This window comes from Podarcis gaigeae (genome assembly GCF_964106915.1).
Source record: "Podarcis gaigeae genome assembly, chromosome: 3".
In the NCBI taxonomy this organism is placed as follows: Eukaryota; Metazoa; Chordata; class Lepidosauria; order Squamata; family Lacertidae; genus Podarcis; species Podarcis gaigeae.
This window is the reverse complement of record NC_139680.1, coordinates 119,868,392-119,883,703: the sequence shown is the minus strand read 5'-3', so window position 1 is coordinate 119,883,703 and position 15,312 is coordinate 119,868,392. Positions and strand designations below refer to the sequence as shown.

The window sequence follows — 15,312 nt, the reverse complement described above, 5'->3', positions numbered from 1 at the left end:
CACTTTTTGTATACAGTGGTACCTTGGGTTACATAAACTTCAGGTTATATACGTTTCAGACTCCGCTAACCCAGAAATAGTGCTTCAGGTTAAGAACTTTGCTTCAGGATGAGAACAGAAATCGTGTTACGGCAGCACGGCGGCAGCAGAAAGAAGTGGTGCTTCAGGTTAAGAACAGTTTCAGGTTAAGAACGGACCTCCGGAACGAATTAAGTACTTAACCCAAGGTACCACTGTATAATAATGTATTCCTAGGAGCTTTCCTATGACTGTAGAAGCCAAGAGATTGTACTGGAAGTCCTCAGGTCAGAGGGGGCCCCAATCTCAGCCTTTAAACATATCAACTCACACTTTCACATGTAGGTAGGTGTGTATTGCGTGGTGCGGTATTTTGAAGTGAGGTTGCTTTATTGGTCTTATTGGGTTGAATTATCTTTTTTAGATGCAATCCTCGCTGGGATTGAAGGGTGGATAACAAAGAGAATAAAAATAATGAAAGCAAGTGTATTAATACTGTTGCTGTGGATAGGAAGCTGCCTTCTGAGCCAGATCATTGGCCGATCTAGCTCAGTATTGTAAACACTGACTGGTAGCCATGCTCCAGAGCTTCAGGCAGGTGACATTACCACCCCTACCTGTAGATGATGGAGACTGAAATTGGGAACTTAAATGCGTTTAAAGCTCTAGGACTGAGCTATAGCCCTTCCTCCTATGCAACATACAAGCATATCTACTTGTGAGTATGCACCCTACTGTGGCTTCAAAAGGCAGGCTTTCCAGGAGAGGAAATCAGCTCCACCTCATGGGTAAGTTGGTTGAAAGTACAGTTGCCAACCGATGGGCGCCTGTGTTGTGACTGTGCATTTAACAGCAACTGAAATCAATAGGGAGAGGTTCTCCTGGCACATAGATAGCACTGTCACCTCCTTGTTGTTTAAAGGCACAAGAAGATTTTTTTAAAAAATTGGCAACCCTAACTGAAAGAGAAATGAAACAAAACAGAAAACAAAAAAACAAGTGACCTGAGGAGGAGGTGGCAAAGGAGTGAGGTTTTCAGTTCCAATCTCTTGAAAGGCAGCTCTCTTAGAAATTTGGTGGTTTTTATTTTTGTTGTTAAATGCATCCTGACCATCACCATACCTGAACTAACAAAGAAGTCAAGCAGGAAAAAGAACAAAAGGGCCACACAGGAAGACAATGGATTTGTTAAACTCACAGCTCCACTCAGGCTGGTGGTGTGATCTGGCTGACCCAGCTACTGGTTTTCTCCTGAGAGGTTTGCACAATTGTGCCTTTGACAAGGCAGCTGAAATAGTGACGACGGCCACCAGCTCGGGTGGCTTTTAAAAAGGATTAAACAAATACAGGGAAGATAAAAGTTGCCAAGGCTTACTAGGCAGGATGGCTAGGTTTTATCTCCACTGTCAGAGCTCATAATTTTTCTGAACACCAGTTTCTGAGAATTGCAGGAGGGGAGAGTGCTATTGTGCTCCGGTCCTGCTTGTGAGCCTCCCTGTGAGAAAAGAGTGCTGGAGTAGCTAGCCTTTGGCCTGATCCAACAAGGGTTGTCTTATGTTCTTTAAATAGCCAACTGTTTCTGTCACCTAGCACACCAATTTCCAGATGCATGTACAATATTTCTTATACAGTGGTACCTTGGTTTAAAACCATAATCCGTTCCAGAGGTCCAGTTGTAAACCAAAACAGGTTGTAACCCAAGGCGCACTTTTGCCAATGGGGCCTCCCCCCCAAAATTGGTTGTAATCCAAAAAAAGGGACACACACTTCCAGGTTTGACCAAAACAGTTGTAATCCAAAGCAGTTGCAAACCAAGGTACCACTGTATATGAGAAGCAGGCATGTTTATGCATACTCCTAAACATGCCCATGCATTCCTTTGTTTGCATGCTTGAAGCATGACTGAAGTGCCACATGAAAATGTTATATGTTGAAATGGGTCAGTCTCCATAGCCTTTCAACTGAGCAGCACGCAGCAGATGGAACTGTGGGATGTGAAACACATAGCAGTCAAGTACAACATTCCTAGAGCGGACAAGAAGAGGGATGTTTGTCCAGCCAGTAGAAAACTTCCTGTTTCCTCCTGAGCTGGGGCAAAGTTCCTCTGCATGTGACTAGAGGTGAGTATGCCCAGGTAACAAAAAGGGCAAGGCAGGCAGCACACTTCCTCTTCTCCATCTTGCTTTCGACGTGTGAGCAGCAATGACTGCCAGTCTGCCGTCACTCAGACTAACCCCCATATGGGGTAGTTCCACGTGTATATATTTTTGTAACCTAAGTCTGCCTTTAGGGATCCATCTGTGAACTGAATGATTGTGAGTAAACTACTTTTATACTTTTTAATCAAGACTGTGTCGTGTCTATTCTTTTTAAGAGGGATATAAGGGATAACCAGGAATCTTATATTTAGAGGCTAAAACTAGCGTCAGCAAGCTAACCGCTCTGCAATTTAAAAGGGGAATGTTTAAAACTCTGCTAAGTTATAGAACTTGCTAGTGCAAGTTAGGAAGGATATTATTAAACAATATATCCTCTCCTGGGATGTGGGTGGCACTGTGGTGTAAACCACTGAGCCTTGGGCTTGCCGATCAAAAGGTTAGGAGTTCAAATCCCTGCGACAACAGAGTGAGCTCCCGTTGTTCGGTCCCAGCTCCTGCCAACCTAGCAGTTTGAAAGCATGTCAAAGTGCAAGTAGATAAATAGGTACCACTCCGTCGGGAAGGTAAACGGCATTTCCGTGTGCTGCTCAGATTTCGCCAGAAGGAGCTTAGTCATGCTGGCCACATGACCCGGAACAACTGTCTGCGGACAAACGCCGGCTCCCTTGGCTAGTAAAGAGAGATGAGCACTGCAACCCCAGAGTCGTTCGCGACTGGACTTACCGGTAACTGTCAGGGGTCCTTTACCTTTTATCCTCTCCCACTTCCCTGAACATTCCCACAGGAACTTCCATATACAGCAGCAGAATACCTCTGAATAGCCATTTCTGGGACAAACAGCACGAGTTCACATTGTACCGTCTGACTTTGAATGTAGCTTGCCATAAGAATTGGCCATAAATTAGATCAATGCTGCAAACCATCCATGGATAGCAGAGCAAATTCTGTCTAGTCAGATCAATATGATTTGTCAATTTCAAACTCCTCTTTGGCTCTGCTTCAGTTATTCTTAACTGTTCACTTTATATGTTGTGAGCCACTTTGAGCACAATTTTGTGGAAAAGTGGTATACACATAAAAAGATGCTGGAGATGTAACAATTGAGTTTGTGTGATATTTATTACTGTGCGGATTAAGCATCTCATGTCCTTAACAGGTTGTTCCTGAGTGAGCTATGAAGTGATGGTGGTGACACATTTTCCATGGTGCTGCTATTAAAAGCAGTTACTTCAGTCCTCCCCATTATTGTTGGTGAGCTCTGCTGGCACATGTGGTCCTGGAGGGAAAAATACAGAAAAATACAGGATGCACACTTCAATTACTAACCCTACTTACTAAACATTTAATGACAAGAAAACTTTTAGTGACAAATAATGAACTTTAGCATCATATGTGCACTTGGCAATCTTGATTTAGGGAGAAAACTATCTCTGTACAATGAATTAACCCAGCTGACTCTGTGTGGAGGTTTGAGATGTGAGATTGATTGCTGGTTGCTTTATTTAAGCCGGGGGGTGGGCAAATTGTGCTCAAAATTAATCTCAACATGAAAAATTATTGTCTTGCAGCCCGAAAACTTTTTTCAAGACTGAAGATTAAAAATGGAGGGTGATGATTTTGTCTCTCTTATCACAAACGTGACTGACAAAGCAGCATTATTGTGCTAGGGCAACAAAGCAGTTTAATTCACTTTAACTGCACAAACCTAAAGTTCTGGCATGCATGTGAAACTTTCCTGCAAAATAATGACAACCTAGAGGTGCATTCCCTCTCACCTGTATGGGGTGCAGCTTCTCAGTGCTGTGATGTTCTGGCATATGGTCCTCCTCCACCTGATCTGAGGGTCAAAAGCAATAAGGACTTGAACACTGATATAGTTGTAATCTGGGAAAGGATGAACTGTTTGACCTCAGCCTCTTGGACTGCATCCTGAGAAGCTAGGCCTGTCCTAAGAGCATAAGAACAGCCTGCTAGATCAGGACAAAGGCCCATATAGTCCAGCATCTTGTCTTCATGGTGGTCAACTAGATTCCTGCAGGATATAGGGCATGAGCCCAAGAGCAACTCTTCCCCTCCTGTGCTTTGTAGCAACTGCTGTTCAGTAGCATTGCTGCCTCTGATCGCACTTTATTTTGTTTATATGACAGTGAGAAGTGAAAATTACACTAATAAGACACCTAAACAGCTGCTATATGATGATGCAGTAGTAATAGCATCTTGGCGGGGACAAGCACACACCCTACTCTCAGACTCACCTGTGGAATAAGCCTCTAGTGGATGCTGGAGAAGGAGTAGCTGGAAAATAGAATTTAAGGTATTATACGTAGTATGAAATGACAGAGAATCTATGAAAAAGTGATATGAGAAGAACAAGGTTTAACTTTAGCGTGTGTGGTCTCATCTTGGGTGACTAATTTAAAGTGACTAACATGAGATAGAGTGATGTAATCAGATTGGTGTAATAACTTCCCACCACCACATTTTCCAGCTTGGCTGCAAAAGTGGTGTCACGCCCCAGGAGAGGCTATAGCTATACCTGAAATCCTTGGAGAAGAAGAGAGCTCCATTCTGTTCATCCTAACCCTTTGTTATCATCTTGTCTTCCATACCCATTGCAGCATTAAAACCACTCTACCTTTTTCCTCCATATTTCTTACCATTATTAGGGTTATCTGGAGTCATCCTGCCGTAAGTCATCCAGGTGGTTCCTGTAGCAAGCTGAGGGGAAAAAACGAGACATCCCCATTGTGAGTCTGGAAGGCAAAAATAAGATACCCATCCTCTCTTTTCCATACCTGGGAACAGGAAGATAACAGTGTGGAGACTCACTTGCCAGTTTGGTGGGTGGCTGGCTCTTGAGGAGATGGAATCCATGGAAGAGGAGCGGCTATGAGGCACAGAGGTACAAAAAGTTAAGCGGTCCTTAGTGGAAATAGAAGGCGCGATAGACATCCAGATTTTGTGACTGGACTAAACCAATGTATGCATATTAAGGAAAAATCATACGCTACATAAACTTGATTTCTATAGTTGCCAAGTCCGGTTTGGGAAAAACAAGGCAAGGGAACAGTTGAAAAACTTTGAATCTGGATCAAACTTCACGGTTAAGGAACTTGAAAAAAAGAAACAGCAGAGGTCACAGCAGCAAGTGTCCTGAGGCATGATGCAAGAAGCAAAAGGAACCTATGTATAGCAAATCCTCCTTGCATTGACTGAAACAATTCACTTCTTGAATACGTATTTCTGTTTGTTCCTTTTCTACAGCCATGTGGATTACAGAACTTTGTTTTCCCCCTTATGTTCTTCTGGAATTTTGAGCAAGTTTACATATTCCCCGCTACTTATCACACCTAAAGAATATTAAGTTTCTTATGTGCCTACCTGATCACTTCACTGGACTTCTGGAAATTAAACGGTAGTGTAACTGCAAAGTATGAGATAGTAGATTATTGTGAAGAGGAAGCATGAAGCTGAGCCTAGTGGTATCAATGACCGCTTTGCATATAGAAGATCCCAGTTCAGTTCCTGACAACTTGGTTTAAAGAATCCTAGGGCAGGAGGAACAGCAGTCTCTGAAGGACACTGACTTCACTAAAAGGTTTTAAATGCTGAAGAACAAAAAAAGGCATGGATGCTCTTAATCTGATTTTCATGCCTCCATATATGTTAGCACAGTATGCAGTATCATGGAAGCACATTTGCTTTCTCTTCCTCAGTCTACTTTCATTCGTACATGTGCAAAGCTGTAACACATGCTCGTGTAACCCCCACGATGGGCTTGATTTAGCCCTGGAGAGCAGAGTCACTCAGCAGAGAACTAGGAGGGGAAGCCTGGTCTGTTGGGGAGCTGAATAACAATTCTGAGTTCTTATCACCTTGTATCTACCTCCTTCAAGCTAAAAAAATTTAAGTCTGCCATTAACTGTGCTAGTCCTGTCACTTGGGGACTAAGGCTGTTTGAAGAATCAACTCTGAATTCTCCAGCCTCTTTGTGGACTAGAGGAATATGCAGATTGGCTGACTTCAAAGTTTGCCGGCAAGAATTGTCTTAATTTTCTATTTGGACTCTTTGGACCATTGCATAATTCGTGTTTTTATTTGTTTTTCCATTTATTTCATAAAATTTATTGACCTCAAAGTGGTTTACAAAAAGATAAAATAATAAAATCAGGAAAAAATTACAATACATTGAAACATGCTAGAAGTTTAAATACTAAAGAAGATTAAAATTCACATCAGCATTTCTAAGCATCTGGGTAAAAGGTAAAGGTAAAGGGACCCCTGACCATTAGGTCCAGTTGCGGCCGACTCTGGGGTTATGGCGCTCATCTCGCTTTATTGGCTGAGGGAGCCGGCGTACAGCTTCCGGGTCATGTGGCCAGCAAGACCAGAGTAGCGCATGGAAACGCCATTTACCTTCCCGCCAGAGTGGTACCTATTTATCTACTTGCACTTGGACGTGCTTTCAAACTGCTAGGTTGGCAGGAGCAGGGACTGAGCAATGGGAGCTTACCCCGTCGTGGGGATTCGAACCGCCGACCTTCTGATCAGCAAGTCCTAGCGCCCCCGCGTCTGGGTAGGCTTGCCGAAACAAGAACATTTTTGGCAGGCTCTAAAAAGAATACAGTGAAGGTGCCTGCTTGATATAAAACTTAGCAGTTGTATTGTTTTGTCTAATTATTTGTTCACCTTTACTATTTGCAAGTTCTATTCTGCCTCCTCATAGGCCCACATAGGCAAAGGTTATACACTCACATGCTCATCCACAATAATTTATGCTACCAAATGCACATTTGTCCCAAAGCCTCAATTGAAAATGTCCTACCTGGCTGTAAGGGGGGTTTGATGGCAACTGGCCTCGGTGTGCTGTTTCTATAACAATTTAAAAGGAATTTTGTTCAGTCAAGGTGGAAACCATATTACCTTGCCTGTAATATGCTCAGGATGTTCAGCGTAGGCCTAAACCCAGCACACTTCTGATATGAAGAGCCTCTAAGGCAAGGGTGAGAAGCCCTTTTCAGCCTGAGAAACAGGCAGGGCCATGCGCAGAAGTGGCTGGGGCAACAGATGCAGAGTAAAAGTCAGGGATCTCTACCTACACCCAAATCTCACCCACATTTCTACCCTCCATCCAGGCAAGCTAGAGGCATTATTACAGTCTGGTGACACATTGAGGGGTATATTGAAGCAATGATTCTTCAACATCAACTTCGTTGGACTAGTCGTGTTGTGCGGATGCCTGATTATCATCTTCCAAAGCAACTACTCTATTCCAAACTTAAAAATGGAAAGTGTAATGCTGGTGGTCAACAAAAGAGGTTTAAAAACTCTCTCAAGGCAAATTTTTAGAAATGTAGTACCAACAACTGGGAAACAGTGGTCTGTGAGCGCTCCAATTGGAGAACAGCCTTTACCAAAGGTGTCATGGGCTTTCAAGACACTCAAACTCAGGATGCAAGGGAGAAACATGCTAAGTGGAAGGCATGCTTGGAAAATCCACACTGTGATCAGCTCATGCCCGGAAACTTATGTCCCTGTAGCACCCTGCTTGTGGTTAACGCTTAGCTGGAATGAAATATTCAACGCAGCAATAGAGAAATTAAAATAATAATTTATTTGTCAGACAAATAAATGAGAGGCACAGTGGTATATGGTTACCAAGCTCTGGCCTGGCCTCCTGCCATTCTGGCCAGCACTTATATTTCCTTAATCCAGCCCCCTTGCTCCTCCTGTGGCTGCCTCTGTCCAATCAGCCTGGTTGAAATTCCTATTGGCTGTTTGCTAGAACCAATCACAAAAGATACACCCACTTCCTTCTGTCCTTTTATGGAACACAAAGAGCTATATATTCTTCCATCTATAAATGACAAATAAGTAGTAATATATCTTACATGTGTCTCAACAAGGAATCTTAATTACCAGCTCACCTCTTGCCCTCCTTGCCCTATTGCCTTCCAAAACAGATAGTTAATCTTGAATTTTTATCTTCAACAGATGTCAAGGATCTTGAGTTCACATCAACATTGAAAGATCTCCTTCATTTGAAGGTTTCTAAACAAAAAGCCTGACAACTATATATCAGGAGTGCTCTATGGCGTCTCCTGTCTGGCAGGGGGCTAGGCTGGTGGCTGACTTAATTTCAGGATAGTTAAAACTCTTACAACTATATGAAATAAGAATCTAGCATTTCTTAAATCCTTTGCATAATTACATTTAAGCCAATATATTTAATACATTATCATAGGTAGCCTTTTAAAAGGAATAAGGCCTTTGTAAAGTAAAAAAGGAACTCAGTAAAAAAACAGCTTCAAAAGAAGCCTCTTCAGTTTACACCCCTCCTTTCACCCCTCCTTTCCAGCCAGCTGCTTTCCCATTAGCTCTTCCCAACATTTATTGCCCTTTAACTCTCTCAGTTTTAAAAAAAGAAACAGCTTTAAAAGATTTCCTTAAAATGCTCTCTTTTTCTGCCAGCTAGATGCCTCTCCATTGCTCTTGGCCTTTTTAACCTTAGGAAGAAGATATGGCTCATTTTACTGGGAGGCACATGGTATCATTTTATTATTTACTCATTCCTAATTATGTTTATCTCTGCTATAAATCAGGGGGCCCCTTGTCTAGGAGGAAAAAACATTGCCAAGGCCTTTTAGGCAGCTGGTCTTTTGCCTGGCATGAAACATTTGAAAATCTTTAAGATACAGGCCCTGATTGAAATATATAAGCTTTGATAAAAAATGCAGGCTTATGATTAGATGCCTCATCCCCACTGTGGAAGGACGTGTGGATCCAGAATTGGCCTCCACAGTCACTTATGGACGCACTGTAAAAATTGTGTTTATGGAAAACAATCTTACTTGGCTACGAGGGATCACCAAAGAAAGAAGAAAAAGTGTGGGGATGAGGTTTTTGACCCTGGAAAAGTCCCCAAGTGCCAGAAAGAGAAGCCCGAATGGCTGCATTCAGCTGCTAGACCTGGGATTCTCCATCCCTGATCCATTCCATGCACTGCAATTCTTGGCAATTGTCCAAGCAGATCAGAACAGAAACAGTCACCTGCTATCCTGGAGTTGATGTGGGGAATCCTGTAGGAAAATGGAGAATTTGCCGATGGAGAAAATGTTTCCCTCTGTCTGGGCAGAGGGGGTCAGGAAGCAAAACACACAGAGTTGGGATTGTTCCAAACAAACAGCTCCTACCTCCAATGAGCAGAGATTCTTCATAAGTTCCCTGTTCTCCTTCTGTAATGCCTCCAGCTCCCTAAAAATTTGATGCACAAGATAGATGTCTTGGCAAAGCAGCTAGCAATATCCCACACCTCCCTTCCTCTCATTCCCAAATGTGGCCCTTTAATCACTATTGCAGAATGTACTGATTTATTGTTATTTTATTTCATAAAAATTGTACACTGCATGACTGCAAAAACAAAAACCCTCAGGGTGGTTTACTAATAGAGAGGGGTTGGTGGGATGGCTCTAGGATCACATAATTTCGGCCCTAACTTTTGTTTTAAAAAAAATTGATAAGGAGGGAGCAGAAGTAAACACTCCTATTCTCAGTCTATTAAAAAGGTAAAGGTAAAGGTACCCCTGCCCGTACGGGCCAGTCTTGACAGACTCTGGGGTTGTGCGCCCATCTCACTCAAGAGGCCAGGGGCCAGCGCTGTCCGAAGACACTTCCGGGTCACGTGGCCAGCGTGACATCGCTGCTCTGGCGAGCCAGAGCCGCACACGGAAACGCCGTTTACCTTCCCGCTGGTAAGCGGTCCCTATTTATCTACTTGCACCTGGGGGTGCTTTCGAACTGCTAGGTTGGCAGGCGCTGGGACCGAGCAGCGGGAGCGCACCCCGCCGCAGGGATTCGAACCGCCGACCTTTCGATCGGCAAGTCCTAGGCGCTGAGGCTTTAACCCACAGTGCCACCTGCGTCCCCTCATTGACTCATGTTAAATGTTCACATTATCATGAGGGCTTGCTGCACTCCTGACCAAGTGCCCTTGTCCACCAAACAGATAAGAACTGCTTTCTTTCACAAAATAGTAATAAATAAATAAATAAATAAATAAATAAATAAATAAATGGGATATTTTCTATGGTTTTACGGACATGACTCCTCTTTCAGAAAGGAAGGAAAGGGGAAAGATTATTGTATGTAAAATGTGCGGATGCAGGCCATGCCATCTTGAATAATCCCTGCTGTTCCCCCACACCCTGTTTTTCTTTTCTTTTTGCAACCTGCGTGTCTCACTTTTCCTGTGTAGTTAGTTCCTGGTAAACTTGCTGCAGAGCTCCTTCAGCCTTTGAAGCACGGTATTTATAAAAAGAGGCAAGCAGCTCCATCTGGCTTTTCTGGAAAGTCCACACCTAAGAAGAGAACCATGGGAGGGATGAATTATGGGAACTCACAACTATTGATTCTCAGCAGATTGGGAGATTATAGCTCCTTTAGGGAAATGAAGAATGTCATTCAGGCCCTTGCCATTCTAGAGGGTATGGCCACTAATTTCATTCAAACAAATGAAACATTAAAACAGGAGTTGCCATAGATATTTTTCTCAGGGATGGGAGGAAGCTTGGCTTTTCCCCACTGATGCATTATGGTTAAAAGTAACTCTGCCTTTTCAATTAAACTTCAATTTCTTGCATTTTCAAAAGGAGTACAATCTTCTATTTTAAGTTGTGAACTGCTCCAGGGTAGTGGGGGAAGTTCATCAAATGATAGACAATCAGTGCTGTCCAAAACTAGCTCCTGATGCAAACTTGCCAAAATAATTTTCAGAAACTGTAGCTGGAAAGAAAACCATTCATTTGCACAGAGGGTGATGAAAGCACTTCAAGCAGCTCCACTATTCACATAATGCTTTCTTTGCAGGCAACTAGAACACCAGCCATAGCTGAAAAGTAATCACCAAATTCCATTATTTGAGATACACATTACGTTCAGCAAGTGACTTTGACTCTGTGCATGCAGCAGCTGTTCCCAGAGTTGGCATAAGCTGCCAGAAATGTCAAACACCTGTCAAGACCTACTCATCAAGCAAGAGGCCCAGTACCAATCCCTTGAACCTCCTGACTTTGCTGATCCAACTCCTTGCTTTGAATAACTCCTTGAGGAGTATTGGCATGTTTGAAGGACAGCTGACAGTGTGCAAAATGAAAGTTCTGTTCAGGACTCTAGGGCATCTGAAAAGCAGTCTCTTCGTTGTGTCAATGTATAATTTGTGATAGCCCTAAATGTATTGTGGGCTATGTCTCACGAAGGACTTTCCTGGTGGCCCCAAGCTTAGATTGAGGTACAAACTGCCCCCACCTCCTTATTCATTTACAGATATATACATATGGGAGCAGAACACTTGACACTATCTTAAGCCAACATGTAGTGTTGGGCCAGACATGGTGCTAGAGTATCTCACAGAGGACTCTCCTATAAATGTGGCTGCATGATTTGTGGTGACCCAAAATTTACTTTGCGTGCATGTCTCCAGTTCAAGAGTCACTTGGGATCATCATGTGTTAAAAAGCATGTTATGCAAAAATCCTTTGACTGGAGAGAATTACATTGGAGACCAAAGGAAACAGTTTCCCAGTCATGGAGACATATGGTGTGGGATAGTCCAAAGCTTATTTTGGGCTACAGATGCATATAAATTTCAGTTTGTTATTCAGATTTTCTCTATTTTGAACTTTTGAATAAGGAATTAGGAACTAATTGCTAACTTCAGACTCAAGGCTGTTGAGCTTTCCTTCCTTGCATAGTCTTTGGTTTTGACAGTCAGTGCCGCACATTTTAGAATCCAGGATCAAGAATGAATTTCAGGACTGGTGTCTTATGTGTTAGGGCTCATTCAAAATTCATTTGTCCTGTGCCTAGAAAGCACAAGTCCAAGAAGTTTTCTATTTTTCCTGCCACTTTCCCTGGGAAAACCCTGCTCTTTACTGCTGAATCAGAGCAAACGTTAATCTGCAGAAAACCCAAACTACCGGTAAGTGGCGGGACAAGTGCAAGTATGGACAAGCCTTTACTCTTACCTGAGAAATATGGGCAATATGACCGAGTACAAGTTCAATGGGACTTTTGAAAAACTTTTTTGCTTCTGGCTGCATCTGTGGATCAGAAGGAAAAACACAGAAGGGGATATTCACCACTGATTGATATGTTATTAAAGATTTTGAGATCTAAGGAAGGTCATCTCACCATCTTCTGCTTCAAGGCAAGTAGAAGCCACAACTTACATTATCATTAAGAAGCAAATATTTTGTGCTTGTTCCACAAGACGGGCATTTATCTGTCAGGATTCAAATGCAAAAAGTTAGTGCACATACTAAAAATTACTGTGGATAAGAAGTGTTCCAAAAGAACAAAACACTGAAATCCTCTGAAATCACGTCCTTAGATTCAAAGTCCTTTGGTTGTCTTAAAATTGTTCTACTCATTAAAACAGGCCAGAAATGATTAATATAAAAATTGCAGCATTAAGATTAACTCAAATTTATTGAAAATTTAAACATTCAATTATTTTTGCTCCACCAGGGAGTTAAGATTCCTAGCATTTCTTAATGTTATCGTAGGACTGTAGAATGTAGCAGGGAAATTATATACTGTACATAAACAGGAACATAAGCAACAAAGTTATATGCGCAGGAAACCGAAATGAAGGTTTATTGCACATCTGTAGGGGTTTGGGAATCTGTGATTGTTCGAATATCAATCAAAGGGTCCTGTGAAACCGGCTTAAACTTAAAGGATATGATGGCATGTCTGAATGCGTCCCAGACAAGGTAGACCTGACATGCTGCTGCTATTACCTGAGCCAGCACATTTTTTGCAAAATATGTGTCCACAGCTGGTGACAGAAAAATCAGACCCCTCCTGGCTGAAACACTGGTTGCAATGAAACCAATCCATGCTGCAAAATGGGAGAGCTGAGGCAGAGTTCCTCCGCTGAGATATTTTTCTTCTATTAATCTTTATTTCCCCAAACTGTTTCTTCTATTACTGTTTTAAGACTGAAAGACAAAAAAAAAAAACCAACACAAAAAACCCACTGCAGACTGGGCTTAACATCAGGATTTCTAAACACTCTCACCCCATCTTTAGCAAACAATCCCGTGCATATCTGTTCAGAAGAAAAACCCATTAAATTAAATTAAATGGTCAGACTCCCAGGTCTGTGCATATAGGATTGCAGCCTAACATATGATACCTGAAGGTATTTGAAGAAGTGTGCATGCACACGAAAGCTTATACCCAGAACAAACTGAGTTGGTCTCCAAGGTGCTACTGTACTGGACAATTTTTTATTTTTATATATATTTCGAACATTTAACACCCTAAGGGCGTAGGGTAACCATAAAGCTGGCACTTTTTGTGTGAACACCAGTGGATTTCAGTATTCCCCGCCCCCTCCACTTTTTGGTATGAAAATCTATCACAAACCATTTTCCACACAGTTAAGGAAAAGTAATGCTTTTTTTTAAAAAAAAAAAGGCAATGTTTCTTAAGTTTTAGAAAAAGTAATGTAAGAATGACAAGGCTCTGAAAACAGATTTTGGATTGGCTGAAAAGTGTAGATGCTTTGGTGTTCTCTTTATTTTACTTCAGTTTTGGGGAAAACTTTAAAAGGAGCCTTTCCTTCCCTCCCCCCCCCGAGGTATCAATGGTTGGTCTTTTCTTTGAGGAGAGAGAAATTTCCCTTCTTCTGGTACCTAAGGGAAATAACCAAGATCAACGCCCAGGTGACAGGGAAATGTGCCTTTTCCAGGCGAAAGTTCTGGAAACTGGGAGGGCGCTTTCCTCAATGGCCTCCTTCTCCCTCAGGAGGAGCTGCTGCTGACTGCAGCCTGTTATGCCGGGCAACGTGGCTGCTACCCGTCAAGCATTTACAATTTATCCCTTTCTATTGTGGCCGGCTCGCTTCTCCCCATTGAAGCGCCTTTCTTTTCCCCTCACAACAAGCGCGGCGTAACAGCCTCTCCTTTTCCCGCCCTTTTCCTCTAGGCGGCTTTCGCTGAGGGGAAAAAGAGCCCGTATATATATATATTTATATATATATAAATATATATATATATATATATATAAATCTGTAGAATATTAAAAAAAAAATTAAAGAACATAAAGGGGAGGGGAGGGACCCTTTAAGAAATAAGTAAACATTAATAGAACGGAAACTTTATTGGAATTTCAGCTAGAGAGAGAGAGAGAGGGAGAGGAAAACAAGACAAAATTAAGCAGAAGTAGCAAATAAGTTAAAGAAGGGGAAGTGGAGGGAAGTCACCAGGGTGGGGGGAGTTTTGTTTTATTGTATTTTCTTTCATACGATAAATGTGTTGAATATTAAATTGTAAAATTTAAAAGAACATACGGGGGAGGGGAGGGACCCTTTAAGAAACAAGTAAATGTTAATAGAACTGAAACTTTATTGGGATTTCAGCTAGAGAGAAAGAGTTTTAATTCTGTGGAAGTATGTGCATATAATCTATTAAAAACATGAGGATACACAATCACAAGGAAAACGGCATGGCGGGGCCCCACTCTCTAGGGGGGCCCCCAAAAAATCTAAAGCAGAAAAAAGACTGGATGTACATTTTCAAAATATAAGCTAAAAAGCAAATAAAATAAAACCTATATGCAGCAACATTTTTAAAGGAACTTTTGTTATTGCCCAATGCCAATCTTGCCCAATCTTGCTACGTGCAAATGGCTTGAGATACCTATTAGGTCCCTCAATTACCACATAGCATGTATTCAACACAAAAAAACAGCGACAATTTCTTGTTGACAAAGGACAGCTGGACACAGAAAGGGCCCCATTACCATCAGGAGCCGAGGGCCTCATCCAACCTCAATCCGGCCCTGAATATATGAGGGGTTGTGTAGCTGGAATTAGAAGTTTGCTTTAGGGGCCATATTTGCCATATTTTGAAAAGTGAAAATCCAGACACAAAACAGGTTGAGCTTTTTTAAAGTTTTTTTTTTTTTTAGTTTTGCCCCAGAAATGATGGTTTTGGGCTATTTTTGAAGGAAAATCAGCAAGAACAACACTGCTAGCATGGGTTGCCATACGTCCAGGTTTTCCCATACATTTTTCCGGTTTCTGCCCAGGCGCTGCTGCTTCCAAATGCAGTATTCCATGTAGGTCTGG

At 42.1% G+C, this 15,312-nt stretch overlaps 1 protein-coding gene across 2 annotated transcripts; it reads right to left on the bottom strand.

Annotated features, from left to right (window-relative positions):
* Positions 1–3,277: 3,277 nt before the first annotated feature.
* On the bottom strand, positions 3,278–14,175 carry LOC310841991 (E3 ubiquitin-protein ligase RNF212B-like). 2 transcript variants are annotated; one of them, XM_083733811.1, is made up of 14 exons: positions 14,055–14,175; positions 12,977–13,177; positions 12,404–12,456; positions 12,200–12,274; positions 10,419–10,534; positions 9,371–9,431; positions 9,228–9,256; positions 7,003–7,049; positions 5,559–5,601; positions 5,007–5,064; positions 4,835–4,895; positions 4,433–4,472; positions 3,953–4,014; positions 3,278–3,453 (listed from the first exon to the last, which is right to left on the bottom strand). In XM_083733811.1, the coding sequence occupies exons 2-13, from the start codon at positions 13,074–13,076 to the stop codon at positions 3,972–3,974; spliced, it is 726 nt and encodes a 241-aa protein (XP_083589937.1). In that variant the 5' UTR covers positions 13,077–13,177; positions 14,055–14,175; the 3' UTR covers positions 3,278–3,453; positions 3,953–3,971. The 2 variants fall into 2 exon arrangements, 1 of the variants encoding a protein (XP_083589937.1); XR_014562779.1 differs by lacking the exon at positions 14,055–14,175 and having other exon boundaries at positions 4,973–5,064; positions 12,977–13,870.
* Between the last annotated feature and the right edge of the window lie 1,137 nt (positions 14,176–15,312).

Excerpts from the sequence above, each read along its gene's own strand:
- LOC310841991 (XM_083733811.1), bottom strand. The coding sequence starts at position 13,076 with ATGGATTGGTTTCATTGCAACCAGTGTTTCAGCCAGGAGGGGTCTGAT. Across the intron at positions 10,535-12,199 it reads ATATTGCCCATATTTCTCAG|GTGTGGACTTTCCAGAAAAG; the intron begins GTAAGAGTAAAG and ends TTCTCTTCTTAG. Across the intron at positions 4,896-5,006 it reads GCCACCCACCAAACTGGCAA|CTTGCTACAGGAACCACCTG; the intron begins GTGAGTCTCCAC and ends TTTTCCCCTCAG.